Source organism: Catharus ustulatus, chromosome 2 (genome assembly GCF_009819885.2).
Source record: "Catharus ustulatus isolate bCatUst1 chromosome 2, bCatUst1.pri.v2, whole genome shotgun sequence".
In the NCBI taxonomy this organism is placed as follows: Eukaryota; Metazoa; Chordata; class Aves; order Passeriformes; family Turdidae; genus Catharus; species Catharus ustulatus.
Genome location: NC_046222.1, coordinates 72,434,221 through 72,449,933, shown reverse-complemented (window position 1 = coordinate 72,449,933; position 15,713 = coordinate 72,434,221). Strand labels below are relative to the sequence as shown.

The 15,713-nt window shown below is 41.2% G+C and overlaps 1 protein-coding gene across 4 annotated transcripts in view; it reads left to right on the top strand.

The window, feature by feature from the left end:
• Window positions 1-15,713, top strand: part of TBC1D4 (TBC1 domain family member 4) — a 102,203-nt gene that overhangs the window by 68,377 nt on the left and 18,113 nt on the right. For 2 of the 4 annotated variants that reach the window (XM_033051482.2, XM_033051480.2), the window contains exons 6-11: window positions 801-892; window positions 1,664-1,774; window positions 2,433-2,552; window positions 6,042-6,116; window positions 7,087-7,313; window positions 9,143-9,292. In XM_033051482.2, the coding sequence (XP_032907373.1) occupies window positions 801-892; window positions 1,664-1,774; window positions 2,433-2,552; window positions 6,042-6,116; window positions 7,087-7,313; window positions 9,143-9,292 (775 nt within the window). The remainder of the gene's footprint in view (window positions 1-800; window positions 893-1,663; window positions 1,775-2,432; window positions 2,553-6,041; window positions 6,117-7,086; window positions 7,314-9,142; window positions 9,293-15,713) is intronic. The other 2 variants (XM_033051484.2, XM_033051483.2) reach the window with 1 other exon arrangement.

Sequence of the window (15,713 nt, the reverse complement as noted above, 5' to 3'; positions counted from 1 at the left end):
ATTTAGTGACTGAAAAACTATTTTAGTATTTTTTTTTTAAATTCATCTACTTTGAGTCTGGAAGTTTAGCAAAATCAAACCTCAAGCTGCATGATTTTGAAAAAAATATTTCATTAGTTCTGGTTGCAATTTTCTGTGAATGATATCTACCTTAGATGGGAAAAAAATCTTCATCTGGTTCGAGGGGTTTGTTTTCACTCACATTTTTTGTAGCTTCCTAGAATGACCTCTGTGACAAAATGTGCACTTTATTGAATATCAGAAATTCTTTCCTTTATTCTTACAGCTTTATGGTGTTCTTGTTTTTAAAAGTGTTTTTAGTTCTCTGGTATGACCTCTAGTCTATAATTTCCTTTGGCAGAAAGGCATCTAAATTTTTCAGTAAAAGCATCTGAAAACTTCCAAGTATCCTGTATCCTCTGTATTGATTGTCTCTCCCGTTATAACCCTGATCTGTTCCTTTCCTCCTCCTCTCCCATGCAGTCGTCAGGCTTCCAGCTCTCAGTGATTTCTTGGCATTAGGACAGAAGACATTGGTGGGGTAGGGAGCACAACCTTTTACAGAGGAGCCGGCCACCTAGCTGCTGCTGGTTATATTTTTCACTGCTAAAGAAAGGAGACAAAGCCGTGTGGTTTAGCAAAACCTCAGTTATTTAATATCATGTGTACATTGGTCATACAACTGTCATATATTTAACCTGTATAAACTCAAATACAGGTTTATATCTTCTACTGTCACGTTGCTCAAAAGTGTTTTGAGAGATTGTTTGAGAATCTTTAATGGTCTATTCTTTTCCTAGGACTCTATCCACCAAGAGCCAAACTTGTAATTCAGAGACATCTGTCATCACTAACTGACAATGAGCAAGCAGACATTTTTGAACGTGTTCAGGTAATACCTTAGAAGCTGTTCTTCCTCATTTGAAATAGTCCATAATAAAATGGACTAGGTATTTTTGCTTTTGATTTTTTGTGTAGTTGACCTAGAATTTACTATTTTTCCACTAAAAATCATACTGAAATAGCATTTTCCAACTTAACCTCATGTCTGATGCATGTGTGATACTGCTCTTGGAAAAGTTTTGTTTCCCAAATTTGCTGAGATGCTCTGTGTTCTAATGTAAGAGTGTATTTTTTGTTCTGAGCTTAGTTTTTCATCTGTAAACATGTTTCCCTGCTTGAAAGTGATGCGGGCATAGGCTGAGAGCAGGAGGGACATGCAGGTGTCAGGAACATGTTTGGCATTCTCAGAATTTGTGTTTTTTTACTTACTTTTGCACTACATTCTGGTGTAAGTCGATGTACTCTAGTGGATGAAGCGTGCAATGATTTAGGCTTCTGAAGGCTGTGCTCCTCTCTGGACTACTGAAGAATAGAGTGGCTTGGTCTCTTTATGCCACTTAGAGGGCTGTAAAGTAACAGACAGTCTTAGAAAAGAAAAGGTGTGGGTGTAAGGCTTCCTTCTTTCTCCAGCCTGCAACATTTTTCAGTTGTTCTGTCTTGCTCAGGAGTGTGGAGGCACACAGACAGAATTGCAATTCGACATAATAACAGTGTGCTCTGGCATTTGGTGTATCAGTATTTCATGGAATACCTACATAGGAAGGAGAAATAAGCAAATCATGACTTGAAAGATGAACTCCTTTTTTGCTGTTACTGACAGAAAATGAAGCCTGACAATGACCAGGAAGAAAATGAGCTAGTGATCTTACATCTCCGTCAGCTCTGTGAGACCAAGCAGAAAACACACATCCACATTGGTGAAGCGCCGTCGGTAAAGCTTGGTTTTGTATTATTCCTCCCTTCCTTCCCAACCTATTAAAATGCTGTCTTAATTACCTGTAAGACCACTGCTACATTTCTTCAGGAGTACCTGAAGCTGGGTATTATAATTGAGAAAGGACTGTACAGGAAAAGAAATCTGATTGAATTTATAGTGGCTCACCTGGGTTTTATAAGTTGAGGGGGCATGACAGGAAGAAAGACAACCAATTAATTTTATGTCTGTATTTCCTTATAGTGTGAGGATAACTCTTCTTTTTTCTTTCCCCTTTGATTCCTATGCCCAAGCAATAATATCTAGGAAGAATAGGAATGAAAAGGGCATCAGTTTTGGTTTAAACTATGAACTCGCAAAGGAAATGGGCAGCAGTATTGTTAAATTGGTATACTTTTACAGTATAGTCTTTGGGATGGAATGTGCCTTTAACTGGGGTTTGGCTTGTTTGTTTGTTTGTTTGGGAGACTGTTTTGGTTTTTTGTTTGGAGTTTTTTTTGGAAGGAGGGTAGTATGTTTGTCGTGGTTTTTTTTAAATAAGGCCAAGGGTACTTTGTTTCTTAGTAACCTGGTTCAGGTCTAGTCTTTGGAAATAGTCTTCGCAATTAAAAAAAGAATTGACAAAGCTGAATTGTGTCCTTGCTCATTTCAACAGGTCATTTCTAACAGTGCAATTCCAGAAAATACCACCAGTGGTGGCCGGTTTAAACTTGACATTCTGAAAAACAAGGCAAAGAAATCCTTGACTAGCTCTCTGGAAAATATCTTCTCAAGGGTAAGTTTAACAACTCATTATCATCAGCTGTCCCAGATATCCTTGACAGTAAAGACCTATCAGATTTTTCTTTGTTTTGTCCTCAATCTGATAAATGCTTAATGAAGCAATATCCCTGTTATGAAATCTGAGTTACAGCTGGGTTGATTGTGACTTTGCTGTACAAGAAAGTTTACTGTAAGACCACACATACTGAGGGAAAAAGACAAATTTCTGAATAATGAACATTCATTGTAGGTGGCAAGTGAGCCAGCTGCGTGTTGTTGGATATGTTGCTTCAGAATAAAATTCAATCAGGATGGTTGCATGATCCCATAAAGAGAGATGTTATTGGTTTTGCAAAGTGTGAATAAATGTGCCTTGCATATATGGGAAATCTTTCTATTCTGAGAAGTAACACCTTCCAGCTCATAGCTACAATTTTTCATATTAGGCGCTAAGAATCTTTAGAAGCTAGTAACAAAGTTCATTTTGCAAGGGGGAAAAAAGCAATAGTCTTAAAAAGTGAGTTGATCTTCATTTTAATTTTCCTAGCCAGATGTACGCGAAATTGTGGATAATCTCTTACATTAAATAGTCTTTTGGTAAAAAAGTCTGAATGGCAAGTTTTGCTTAGTGTCCTCTGCTCAGAAGGGTGAGTCAGAGAAGAGGCATAGAGAGAGGTATCTGAAGAAGGCTGTGTGCCTGGGATCCAGTGTGACGTTACAGAGGAAATATGATGAGCTGAATACGGGACAATTTGGACCAGTGACAATAAGTTCCCTCTGCTAGTAACATCAAAAGCACTAAGTTGCACTTGTCCTGCCGCTGACATGGAAATGTCATAAAGTAACATAGGATGCCATGGATGTTTCCTATAAAGGAAACAGAACTCTTTGCCAGAGAGAATCCTTAGAAATTACAGGTGGATGTCCATTTGATCTAGGACTGAAACTAGCATTAAACTCTCCTGGTCAAATTTGACCTCTCTTGTGTAGCAGATTTCACAAACTATGGAATATGAATATGGAAAGAGAGAGAGAGAGGGAATGTAAAAGAGAGCAAAACAGTGATGGCAGTCAGAAAATTAGTGTAATTTCAGCAGTTTGGAATATCATCAAATGGTGACAGCTATAGTCATGCCTTTGATGTGTCTGGTTTCTTTTCCACATCTAAGGGACATGTGACTGGCAAGTGATCTAACTCCAGTGGTGGGTCACTAACCCTGTGGTGGCTGTGAAAGAAGTAATTCCTGAAATAAAGCTTTTACAGCCATGGTGGCATTCCAGTCATGTCAAGGAAAAGTCATTTGGATGAAATACACTGCTTACATTGAAAAATCTCTGAAGGGAAATTTCTTATAAATAGATGTTAGGGGTTTTTGGGTATAGTATGTTTCTTCTCACCGGGGCCACTGAGACATGCTGCATATTATAAACTAAGGCTCTACCCAGCCCATGATTGAGTTCAAGAGAAGGGGACACCTGAGTCTGAATTAGGGCCATTTCAAGTTTGCTTTTTTTGAAGCAGATTTGTGACTGTGGTCATCTCACCTTTACCTTGACAGTACAGATCAGGAACAAGAGTATGAGCAGTATGTTGCAGTGAGTCATGATACACATAGGGGTTCATCCTTGCAGATCCACCTAAAGGTTACACAATGCAAGGCCAAGAAAAATTACTTGGAGTGCAGCTCAACCACAAATTATTTGTTTAAAGCAGGTGCATACATACAAATGTCTCTGTGCAGGTATACTGTGTGTTATGTGCATACATGTGATTCACAATGACTGTAGTTCTTATTCTTCATCAGGCTATTACAACAAGCCTAACAGATCCTGGTTAATTCTTAAAGGTATTTAGGCACTAAATACCTGTTGGTGTAGTTGTTTTCCCCTCCTTAAGCCAGGTGCAGATGGTATAAATGCGATACAGCTAATTATACCATCTTTATTTAAAAGTACATTTAGTAACAGAGAGACCAAGAAAGAACTTAAATTTTTTTTGTTTTTTTAAAGCAGCATTCAACATCTTTTTATAGAGAAAAATTTTAAAATAGAAGTTAGAAGTCAATAGAAGTTGGAGAAGTCTTAGCCTCAATCTTAGGAAAGTTAGAAAGAAAATAGTATGTCGTATCTAGGAACACTTTAGGTGGATGGATTTTTAGCTAGGTAAATAGCATCAAGTGGCATATTAAGCGACTCACTACTTGCCTTAGAAAACATGTTGGTTTCTGTGTCCTGGCTTCACACAGTCCCAGAGGAATCTCACTCCTTTACTTGTTTGTTTTGCTGGACTGATCTTATTTTCATGAGGTTTGGACCAAAAACAGGCTTGCTAATGAGGTACCTCAGAGAAATAAATAAAAAATAAATATAACCTTTGTTTGACCTCTTGAACAGATTTCATCCACTCCATGCTGCACTAATCTCTTCTGTTGTTGTTCTTTCTTAGCCAAAAAGTCCTTCTTACAGTGCCAAAAGTGTGCATTTTCAAAGTTAGTGAGAAACTTCCAACTTACGCTTTACTCTTGGTTTTTTGGAAGATTCAGTGAAAAGATGCTTCAGGCAGAGTATTTATTGGTAATGCGCTTAAGCGGGATAATGTGCTTAAAAGGCACTCTTAAGTTTTGAAAATAACTCTTACCAGGAAAAAGTAGGCTAAATAAATTCTGATGATGTTGATAAAACTTCCCTTGGATTGCAAGCATACCAAGAATAGCTGTGTCTATAGTTTTGCTAAAACCTAGGCTATTTTTCTCCTGATAAAATACTGAAAACATCTTGCTTCAGCAGTCAGAAGTGTCCAATAGCAGACATCACCAGGGAGTGAAAACATCACATAGGAGTGAAAGCTAGTCAAAAGTACTGTGGATCTATTTGTGGATCTGTGCCTTTTCTTGTGAAACTAAAGGACTGTTACGAATTCAGCAAAGATCCTTTAGCATAAATTTCTAGCAAATTTGCATCAGGTTTATCTGCATTATAAATGAAAAGTCTTGTCTTGTCTGATGCTATTTGGCCAGATTTGCTGCCAAGAGAGCATTTCTCCCCAGTTTTAGTACTTATACTCCTTTTGCCTAGGTGGATATAATTTGTCTGAAATGCTTGGATATTGATAAACTGTATCTCATGGGACTGTAGTGTGTCAGATGCATCCATCAGGAGCAGTGCATGCACAGTACTGAAGCCTGGAGTTTTTTGAACTCAGCTGTTTGAGCCAACTTAGCTATTTTGCCTCTGAAGTGTCAGGAAATACTCACTTGCTTCAAACAATAGAGCTGCAGGTTTAGAACTCCTGGGAGCAATGTGGGAGAAGATGCAGTTTGGCCAGCTAGAGATGTCACTTGTTGTAAAGTCCCGTGCTTGACCCGTGATCTGTGGTCTTATTTCAGACATGTCACATGCCTGAACTGTCCTGTGTTCACCTGCGCAGGTGTTGCCATCTTTGCCCAACCTTCAGAAAAAGAGGAAACAGACCAGATTAAATTTCTTGCCTTTTGTCTTGCAGGGAGCCAACAGAATGCGAGGCCGCCTGGGAAGTGTGGACAGCTTTGAGCGCTGCAGCAGCCTGGTTTCTGACAGAGTACGTAAGGAGCTTAGCTTAAACTGGTGTTTTCATGCACGGCTCTCAATGGAGCGTGAACACGGCGCTCTGCTTTAATTTGAAGGAAGTAGAACAAAGCACATCAACTTACAAAACTCAAAGATGATTCCACTGGGAGGCAGAGGGTGTAAGAAAGCCGGGATTTATGTTGACTTGAAGCTTCAGCTTTAATCTGATTGCCAGTCTTTTTTTCCTACACTTCCCTTGCTTTTACAAAAAGCAAGGAATTTCTGGTTTCTGCCTTGTTTTACTGAAGTAATTAAGTAAGGTCATGTCTCAACAAAAGGAAGCGCTCTGAAGGTGAAGAATCCTTTCTGTAAGTAATATCTGCTTTAGGGAAGTAAGAATTTTTGACCTAAGCCCAGCTGTTGGGGATGCTGTATGGTAGCAAGAGGGCGGAACTCTGTTCACTTTCTTTTTATTTCCTGTTTTTAAAGTTTTACTTCACATGAGGTTACTGGTTTTCCCAGGAGGTGAAGATTCTGTTATGGTTTTCCTGCTACAGTTCCTCATAAACTGGCTGTGTATTAACAGTCTCTCTTCCAGGATGTCGCTGTGACGGTACAGGAAGTATGCTCGCGATATGTCGAGGAAACTAGCTAAAAGCAGTTTCCCTGGCCTTTTCCATTCCTGTGCTTTCCCGAAAGAGACAGAGGTCTGGTAGCTGGAATGCCAATCCCTGTGAGAGGATGCCTGGAGTAATTAGTATATTTGTGTTGCGTGTACAGTTTTATTCCTCCCTCTGCTTTCACTTTTTGGGAGAAGGGCGCTGCTGGTTTGGAGTGAGCTACCAAAGGATGTCTGGTTTGGGTGATAATTAGCATACAATAGGCCATGACCCAGAAGGGGGAGAGGCTTTGGTGCCCCGGCGCTGGCTGCCTGTGGCTTAAGTGAGAGCTCTCAGAGGGCACAGAGCCTCGGGCCTTACCCAGCCAGCACTTCCTTTCAGGACACTTCTCCGGGCGATTCCCCGCCAGCTACTCCTCCCGCGTCCCCCGTGTCCTCGGCCTGGCAGGCGTTTCCCGAGGAAGGCTCGGACTCCCCTCAGTTCAGGAGGCGCGCGCACACCTTCAGCCACCCTCCCTCCAGTGCCAGACGCAGGATAACCTTCCAGAACGGCCGGTCCCTGAGCGCCCGCTCCCCGCTGCTGCGCCAGAACTGCGTGGAGGCCACCAGGTGAGTCCGGGCATGCTGTGCCACCTGCCCGCGGTCCCCTGCTCCCCCTGCGCCAGCCTCACCCTCCTCGTGGAGGCTGCAGCAGCAGCCCTGCCTCTGGAACAGGAGCTGAGGAGCCTGGTTCAGGTTGGTTTCTGCACTTCTCTGGGGTTGGTTTGTTAATTTAATTTATTTTCAGCCTGTCTTCTCTGCCTCTGAGTAGTTAGGTACTTTGCAGTAACTCAATAGTCCCTGAATTAGTGGTTCAGGGGAGGCATCAATCCTTCAAACTGATGATTCGGCCAGATGCCAGCACCAATCTGTTTATTTATTTATTTGTGACCTCTAAGCTGAGCCTTTTTGGCAGTCTTGTTAGTCAGACCCTTTGGAAAAGAGGCCCTCAGTGCTTTTAGTGGCAGAGATAGCAGCCTGAAACTTGGATGCCAGGATGAAAAAGGCACTAACAGCTTCATGTGTCTGTAGCCGTGTTAGTCAAATCCCACAGAGAGTATGTCCAGAATTAAAACTGGTGAGGAGTCTTGCAAAAGGACATAAGGATTAAACACATCCTGTGAGGCATGTGATTTCCCTGTTTGCCTTTCTCCAGAGCTTCCCTCTGTAGCTTCCCTCTGTAACTTCTTTCTGCTTCCTTTTTGGAGACTCTCCAGCTATTAACATATGGAATACAGTTCCTTCACTCAGCAGAAGAGGTCCCCACAGTTCATCGTGGGCCTCTTTGGTTGTACCTTCTCTTTCTCCTCTATGCTGGCTGTAAGTGACTATACAAACTCCAAACCCTTTACAAAACTCAGGTCCAGATGAGCTGAATTTTTCTCTGTTGGAGGATCACATTCTCCAGGCTATTGTCTGTTTCAGTGCTTGGCTATAATTCTACTTTTTGTGGGTTATTTCTAAAAATTGCTTTAAATAGTAATTTGTCACCTGTTTGATGTCTACATTAAAATATCAGTGTAAATGCTGCACCAGCTAATAGAGAAGGGCAAAAATTTTATTCTGTTTTGGGAGAATAGGATGGAGTGAAGGTTAAGAAACTAACCTTTGTTACATTGCATTTCTAGAGAGAGAAATAATGTGTTTTTTACTGAGATAAACTTTTTACCCACTGACCATGTTGTATGCAAACAGGAAACTCTGACAGTTCAAAGTGAAGGACTTGCTGACTACATTACTTTGTAATAACTCGTAAGTGGCATCAGCAGATTTTTAGTCAAAACAGTTTGTAGCAGCGTGGTTCTAGGCTGGGATTTTTCACTCTTTCCTTTTGAGGATTAGTCATAAATGTTAAGCAAAAGAAGCAGAATTAATTTTTATGCCCCCTCTAATATTTGTCACTACTATTAAATAATATTTAACTGTGGAGTAGGACTACCTTTCTTAATTTAATTACTTCACTTCATTACTTCAGAAAGACTATATTTAAATAATCTCTACTTCCTAATGTGTTGTTTACAAAAGCAAAAGAAAACAGAAGGGGAAGAAACAATGCGGTTCATATTATTGGAAGAAGGTTTCTAAGGATGTTTTATGAATGTTTAAAAGATTCCTTTTTTCTGAATGTGCTTTGGCAATAAATAAAGTTAAAGAAATAAGGTGGTCTCTCTATTCTGCAATGTCATTGAAAAGTTTTTAATAGAAATCAGCTGTAACAGCAAAGTCAGTATCCCCAGGGAAGCTGCCTAGGAGTGCACGTGGTATACTTTATCTTCTGGGAAACCAAGTTAATGTAAGCCAAGATGAGGTATTTGGCCAGTGTCTCTAATCTGGTGGTTTTGCTGTTGTATCCGAATCCGTGCTGACCCATCTGCTGTGTTCTCTTGTTGCCTGCACAGTCCTGTGGTCGGGGTTCGGCGCGCTCTCAGTGAGAGTGAATCTGCGTCACCTGGTCTCCCCTCCTCTCTCTCTGCCCCTTCTTTCTTGAAAACCTTTTACCAGGGCTCAGGAAGGTTGCTCCAGCATTCAGAAAGTGACCTCTCCAAGAGGTGAGAGCATTGTCTCCTGCCTAGTTCTCCAGTGCCACTAGCTTAACAGCAGGATTCCCAGTGGAATGCAGCACATGGCATCTCTCCCATTTTGCCTTGTGCTCCTGCATTTCTGATAGACTTCCGTGTTGCAAATGGGCAAATAGGCTTTTGGATAAAAAAGCCTGTTAAAACTAAAGGCTTCTATGCTGACATCAAGTAGCTGTCACCTGTTTCTGTTGCAGTGTTGCAAATCTGCTGCATTGGTTTGCCACATGAAATGCAATGGGTTTTAGGAGTGTTATGCCAATTTAATGCTTTTTCTGCTGAATGCAAACCGGCATGATCACTGGCATGTGAAAATAAGAAAAAAGCAATGTGAAAAGTGTACAGTACTAATGTGGGATGCCTGTGCATGAGGAAGGGGAAACACCAAGTAAACTGGGTGATACTAACTGTGAGATGTTTGGAGAGAATTAACAAATAACTTCCAGTTGAAGAGGATTTGGGAAGAAGCAAAGGTATGAAAAGTGGTGAAAAAAAAACTCAAAACTGTCTCTTTACAGGATACCTCTAATTTGGGTTCCAGTCCAGCTTTGTTTCTGTGTTCCCTTTAGATGGCAGAGTTGGTCCAAGCTGGACCAATGCTCAGCTCAGTTTGTACAGGCAATGGACACCATTAAACCCAACTTTCTGAGCTTGGAGAATGAAGGATTGAGTATTGTATGAAAACTGGATTTTAATGCCAGATAATTCCAAACTGAGATTTCTGTAAAAGTGGGATCTCATTAGTTATAGGTGTTTCTGGGGGCAGCTGGGCCCAAACTGTCATGGTGAGGAAATTGCAGTAGCAAGAGTACACTGTTAGCATCTAGTTGGGTTTGTGAAGGGAATACAATAGATATAGTCAGAAAGAAGTGCTGTGTGAATAATGCTGATGTGATAAGAGTCACTGAGGTAATCCATCACTTCAGCTGGCTAATAGAGAATGAAATATATTGTCCAACTAACAGTGGCCAAAACTTGCAAATGTATGTTATGCCATCAGGTTTAAGAGTGAGAGGAAGTTCTCATATTTACTGTGTATTCTTTCTTGTGGGTTTCTTCTTTGGTTCTTTGGAGTTTTTTTGCCTGTGTTTGTTATTCTCAGAGAGGAAAGACCACCATCTATCCCAGTAGGGTAAGTGTGAGGTGTTAGCATTCTCATGTGAGTGTAGATAGGCTGGAATTAAGCACAGTGTGTCAGTGCTTTGCAATCTGCAGACTATAAACTGTTTGTTAGGAACCCTAATTAAAACTTCAGTGCATTTTCCAGAATAAACCTAGCTACTACACATTCCTGAAGTGTGGAATTCATATTGCACTGGAGAAACATTCTGTAGAGCCTCACTTCTTTATCATACAGCTTTGAGATTACACATGATGCAGCAGACAGCTTTTCTTGGTATTACGGAAAACTTCAGTGTACAAGAGCAGACACAGTTTCAGTTTGAATTCATTGTAGAAAGATTTTTGAATTGTAGCGCTCAGATGGGCTTATGCAAAGAGAATGTTACAGAATAACATGGGATTTTTTTCTTGGTTTGTTGTTGTTTGTTTGGTTGGTTTCTGTGGTTTGGATTGGAAGGGACCATAAAGATCATGTAGTTACAGCCCCCCATATAGAGTAATTTCACAATTACAAGCTGCACGGACTATAAGCCGCATCTTTGGGTGTTGGCAACATTTCGTTCTTTGTCCATAAATAAGCCACACCTGATTATAAGCTGCTCTGTCATTCGCAGTGAGGACCTGTGTGCAACAAAGTTGCCAAATAGTAACAGAATCGCGGGATAGCGGGGTTTACTGGCTCGGCTCGGGGCTGCCGACGGGGCCGCGTGGCCCAGCTCGGTGGGGCCGCTCAGGGCTGGCTGCCGCTGCCGCCGGGCTTGCTCGCCTCGGCCCAGTGCTGCCCCACTGTTGCAGGCGGGGACGGAGCCCGCCGGCACCTGCGGCGGTGGTGGCAGGAGGGGAAGGAGCTCCCCCGCTCCCGTGGCGGCAGGCGGGGGCGGGAGACCCCCGCTCCCCCTCGAGCCACGGGGATGGCAGCACGGAGCCCCCCTCTCCCTCCCCCCGCCATGCTGCCGGCACAGAGCCCCCCGCCTCTCCCCCGGGCTGCGCTGCCCGAAGGAGGGAGCTTCCCCGCCTCCCTCTCCTCCCCGCGCTGCCGGCACTGAGCTGGCCCCACCCACCGCACAACAGAGTAACCAATTTGTAACAATCGCGTAATGCCAAGTTTTACTGGCAGGTGCTCGGCTCAGCACCTCGGCTGGCACTTCTGGGGTTGGAAATTTCAGAAAATTATTCACATATTAGCCGCTCCTGAGTGTAAGCTGCATTTCCGGGGTGGGAGCAAAATTTTAGTCAAAATGGTGCAGCTTATAATAGTGAAATTACTGTAGTTCCTTTCTTTAAGGAAAGAACAGTATATAAAATTTTGGCATCAACACAATATGTATAGGTACCTTCAGAATGTTTTTATGACATTGTTAATATATTTCTCTGGAGAAAAGGCTAGGATGGAAATGGTCTCTACATAATCTTGACTTTTGACAAGTATATTGTGCAGCATTGGACAGAATTGCAAATAAAGATTAAAAAAAAGTCTTGTCAACATAAAGATAATCAAGATTTTTTAATATAAACACAAAAGCAGCACTTTTAAAATGCAGCGACCTTCAGTGCATATTGACTAGCCCACAATTTCTCTGTTCATTATGTTGCTGTGCAAGGATCATTTAAGCTGAATTTCAATTTGAACAGATTCGTTTTTTAAAAACTACTTTGAGTCTCATGAAGGAAGTAAAATACTTGAGAATATTCTTTAAACAAAATAGCAGAAAGTGATTATTCAGCATAAAAATATATGACGAGAGTGAGAACTGATAGGGGGATGTAAACTGGTAGGAACTGGTTTTTCTTCTCAGGTGGGAGGAATGCTTCATGCATTAGTAGTACATGTAGGTGTATGCCAGCTTAAATGCTGGGAAGTCGAATTCTATACTTGATCTGGGGGATTTTGTACTGTCTCAGCCTCCAAATTGCTAAGTAGGTTGCATTGATTCAATTGCTACTTAGAGCAATCAAGAAGAGAAATTGAAATGAAAGCAAAATGGGGAAAAATGCAAGTTGTGGCATGAACAACAACCTATTTATTCACAAGCCATTTGGCTTTCATGGACTCAAGTGCAAAATAATTCAGGTAAGTATTATGTAAAGAGTTCACAAAAAATGGAGTAGCATTGTAGTTTTTAAAATATCAGCCTTTGGGAGCATTTTAAAGAACAGTTCTGGGAAGAGATTTAGATAATTAAAACTAAGCAATGAGCATATTTGTAATCTGACCAATTTTTTGAGATTTTTTTTCTTTCTTTTCTTTTTATTTTCTTCCCCTGAACTAGCTGTCTCACCTTCATGCTATGCATGATCTCATAGAATAATGAATGGGTGAAACTGAGTTGCAGTTACCTGAGATGAAACCTTACATGATCTGTACTCTGTGCTCTGGAGTACATGAGTTAGTTCTTGGAACAGCTTAAGGATGAAAGTAGAGGCTGAAATATTTGAGGCTTTATATTGAATTTACAGCTGTTCATTTTTTATTATATACAAGCTGATAAGTGTGTTTTGGTTTCTGTATTGGGTCAGAAGCATAGGGTAAGTAGCCCTACAGAGAACCATTATTCTCCAAACTGAGTTGTGATGCATCTGTCCTAAATACAGAGTATCACACTGTTATCTTTTTCCAGAGATTCTTCCATAGGTGACCTTGCAGCATGTAGTTGGAAGATGTCCACTTAAGATGTCTGCTTAGGTGGTAGTGAAAACTCTGCTCTGCTTTTCAGTAGCAGTGATCAAACTCTATTTAAGAAGTTGTTTTTCTTGTTTGGGAGATGCTTTGGCTTAATCTCCACTCACATTAATAAACCTGTTTTGTGGGAGCTGATAGCTAATTTTTTTTCTTTACCCCCACCCTGTTCAGAGAAACTCTTTTTTGCATCAACCTCCCGAATCTTTTTGTTAGGGTAGGAGACACTACCATCTTACTCTGACTTCTTCCTGCTTTTGTTCTGTAGGTATTGTTTTACACCTTCAGATCTGTTACTAAGCTAGGAGTTGTCTGTCTTGAAATGAGGAAACTCTCTTTGCTCTCTTTCTAACCTCCTTTCCTAAATCTTGGTGTTTTCCTGGTGTGTTTCCAAGGTGTGTTTCTTGCAAAAGTTTTCCTCTAATCACTTACTGGACAGCTCTTTGAAAGAGAAGGTGGTTAATATTAGTTGCTTAAAACGACAGGGGATTTTTGTGAAGGGAGGATTTAACAACAGAAATATAGGCCTTCAGAGCTGTATGATTTGCATACTTCATGAGGTAGAGTACGTGATTAGTTCATCCCAGTGTAAACTCCGTGACTCAGATGGTGTAAACAGGTCAGTTTCATACCCAAAAATACCTACCTTATTCTGACTTTTCTGTGAATTTTGCTACTGTAAATTGAACACTATTCCTAGGACTGTCTAGAGGCACAGTAGCTGAACATAGATTTTTGTACATAGCAGTAGAAAAGAACTTTTATTCCCTTGTTACTGTCTAGTAAACCCTGGAATGACTCAGTTTTTGTGTTATAACATGATGGTATGTAAGACTTGAAATAGTAAGAAGTAGTTCTGTTACAGGTATTTATAGAAACATAAGTTAGAGTTATATATATCCAAATTCAGTATCCCATTTCCAAGAGCTGTTGGACTGAAATGCCTTTTAAAAACGTATAGGTTCAGAATTAGTGTTATAGCCTAAGTAGTCTGTGTTCAGCTACCACAAGCAGTGGTTACCCATCATCAAAGACACAGAGTTAGACAAAGAAGATTGTCACTTTGCTGTTTAGGTTAGTGCAACATGAGGATCTACTGTGGCCACCTACCAGTAGTGTGATGCTATAGGGAACTAAGGTGCTGTGGAAGCTAAATCAGGAGTGGAGAACAATTCAGACTGTGTGTCACTGAGGGCTCCCACACAGTAGCACTGTTCTGAGAGGAGAGCAGGGGTTGGTGCCTTGTGCTGGGTGGGTGAATTTGAAGTCATGGTTCTTTCTCTGCCAGGATATGAAGAAGGGTCTGACACCTTGGTGTGACAGTGGGTCCACTTGGTGACTCAGGCTTACAAATGTCAGGGAGGTGTTTAAGATCATTAGCATAGTGACAGCTTTGGTCACCAAAAAGGCCAGTCCGAGCTTGGTGAATTCAGCACATTCATTCAGCACAGAGTTTTAGTTATTGCATGCTGATTAAGATAGTGTAGCTGGTAGACTGGTGAAGCTGAAACTTCATAGTCCTCGCTTGCAGATTTCTCCAATGCAAGCCAGATGTGGGAGGACAGACTCCAGCTGGCAAACTGCAATCACCTGCAACTGCCTTCCCACTGAAAACATAGCAAACATGCTGGGCTTTCCTTTCATCTAACTTTTTAGGATCCTTGCCCTATAGCATTGAAATCTGTTACAGGATGAAGGTTTAAGTGTAGCTACTGTTTTGATATAGCAGTTTTCCCTGTGAGAAAGGTGAAGCTGCAGAAATAGCTCCCTGTTTGATGCTCTTCTCCTAAAAGCTTGTAATTTTGCCTTGTGCTGTTGACGTTACATGGAAGGATTTGTGGCAGATATCAATGTGCCCATTGTTATACAATATCTGTGTACCTAATTTACTACCACAAATGCAAAATTCTGAAATATTTCTGAAAGTGGATCAAGTACTTATGAAAGCTGAATGTCTTTTTCTCTGGCAGTAGTCAGTAGAAAGGTGTACTTGGTGTGTCCTCCCAGTAAGCTATCCTGTCTCCTCTCCTTGTTTCTTCCAACAGCATAAGATACTATTAAAATTAATGTGTAATTATATTTCTACATGGCAGCTGAGGAGAAGATCTGCCCTCTGTTTGCAGGGTCTCTGTTCCTACAGCTGATGAAACATGAGGACATATGTCCCCATTTATCCAAGCGAAGCATCCACTTCTTGAAGCTTAGGAAAGAGACTATATGAGAAGGCAGAACATTGTCTCCAATGAAATATTCACTTGTGAGCTCAGCATGACATTTAAAATGGCACTAAATGGAGTGCTGTGCTCCACTGGAGCACCATCTCTGATTTTAGAGGTGTTACATCAGATTGCTCCCAGAAGACTGATGTATGGCAAAACAAAACCCATTGCTGTCAAAGTTAGAGGCTAAGTATTACCATGTTTCTCTCTTAGCTTCTCAAAAAGTTATGCTTTTGTTCTGAGCTTCCAGCTGAGTCCTGTATGAATGTTATGAATGCTTCCTGGTGGTATGTAGTGCAAACTTCACAGCACTGTGCTACAAGAAATGAATTGGGCATTTCAATATTCAAGGTGAAGCTCACTCTCAGCGCGCTTT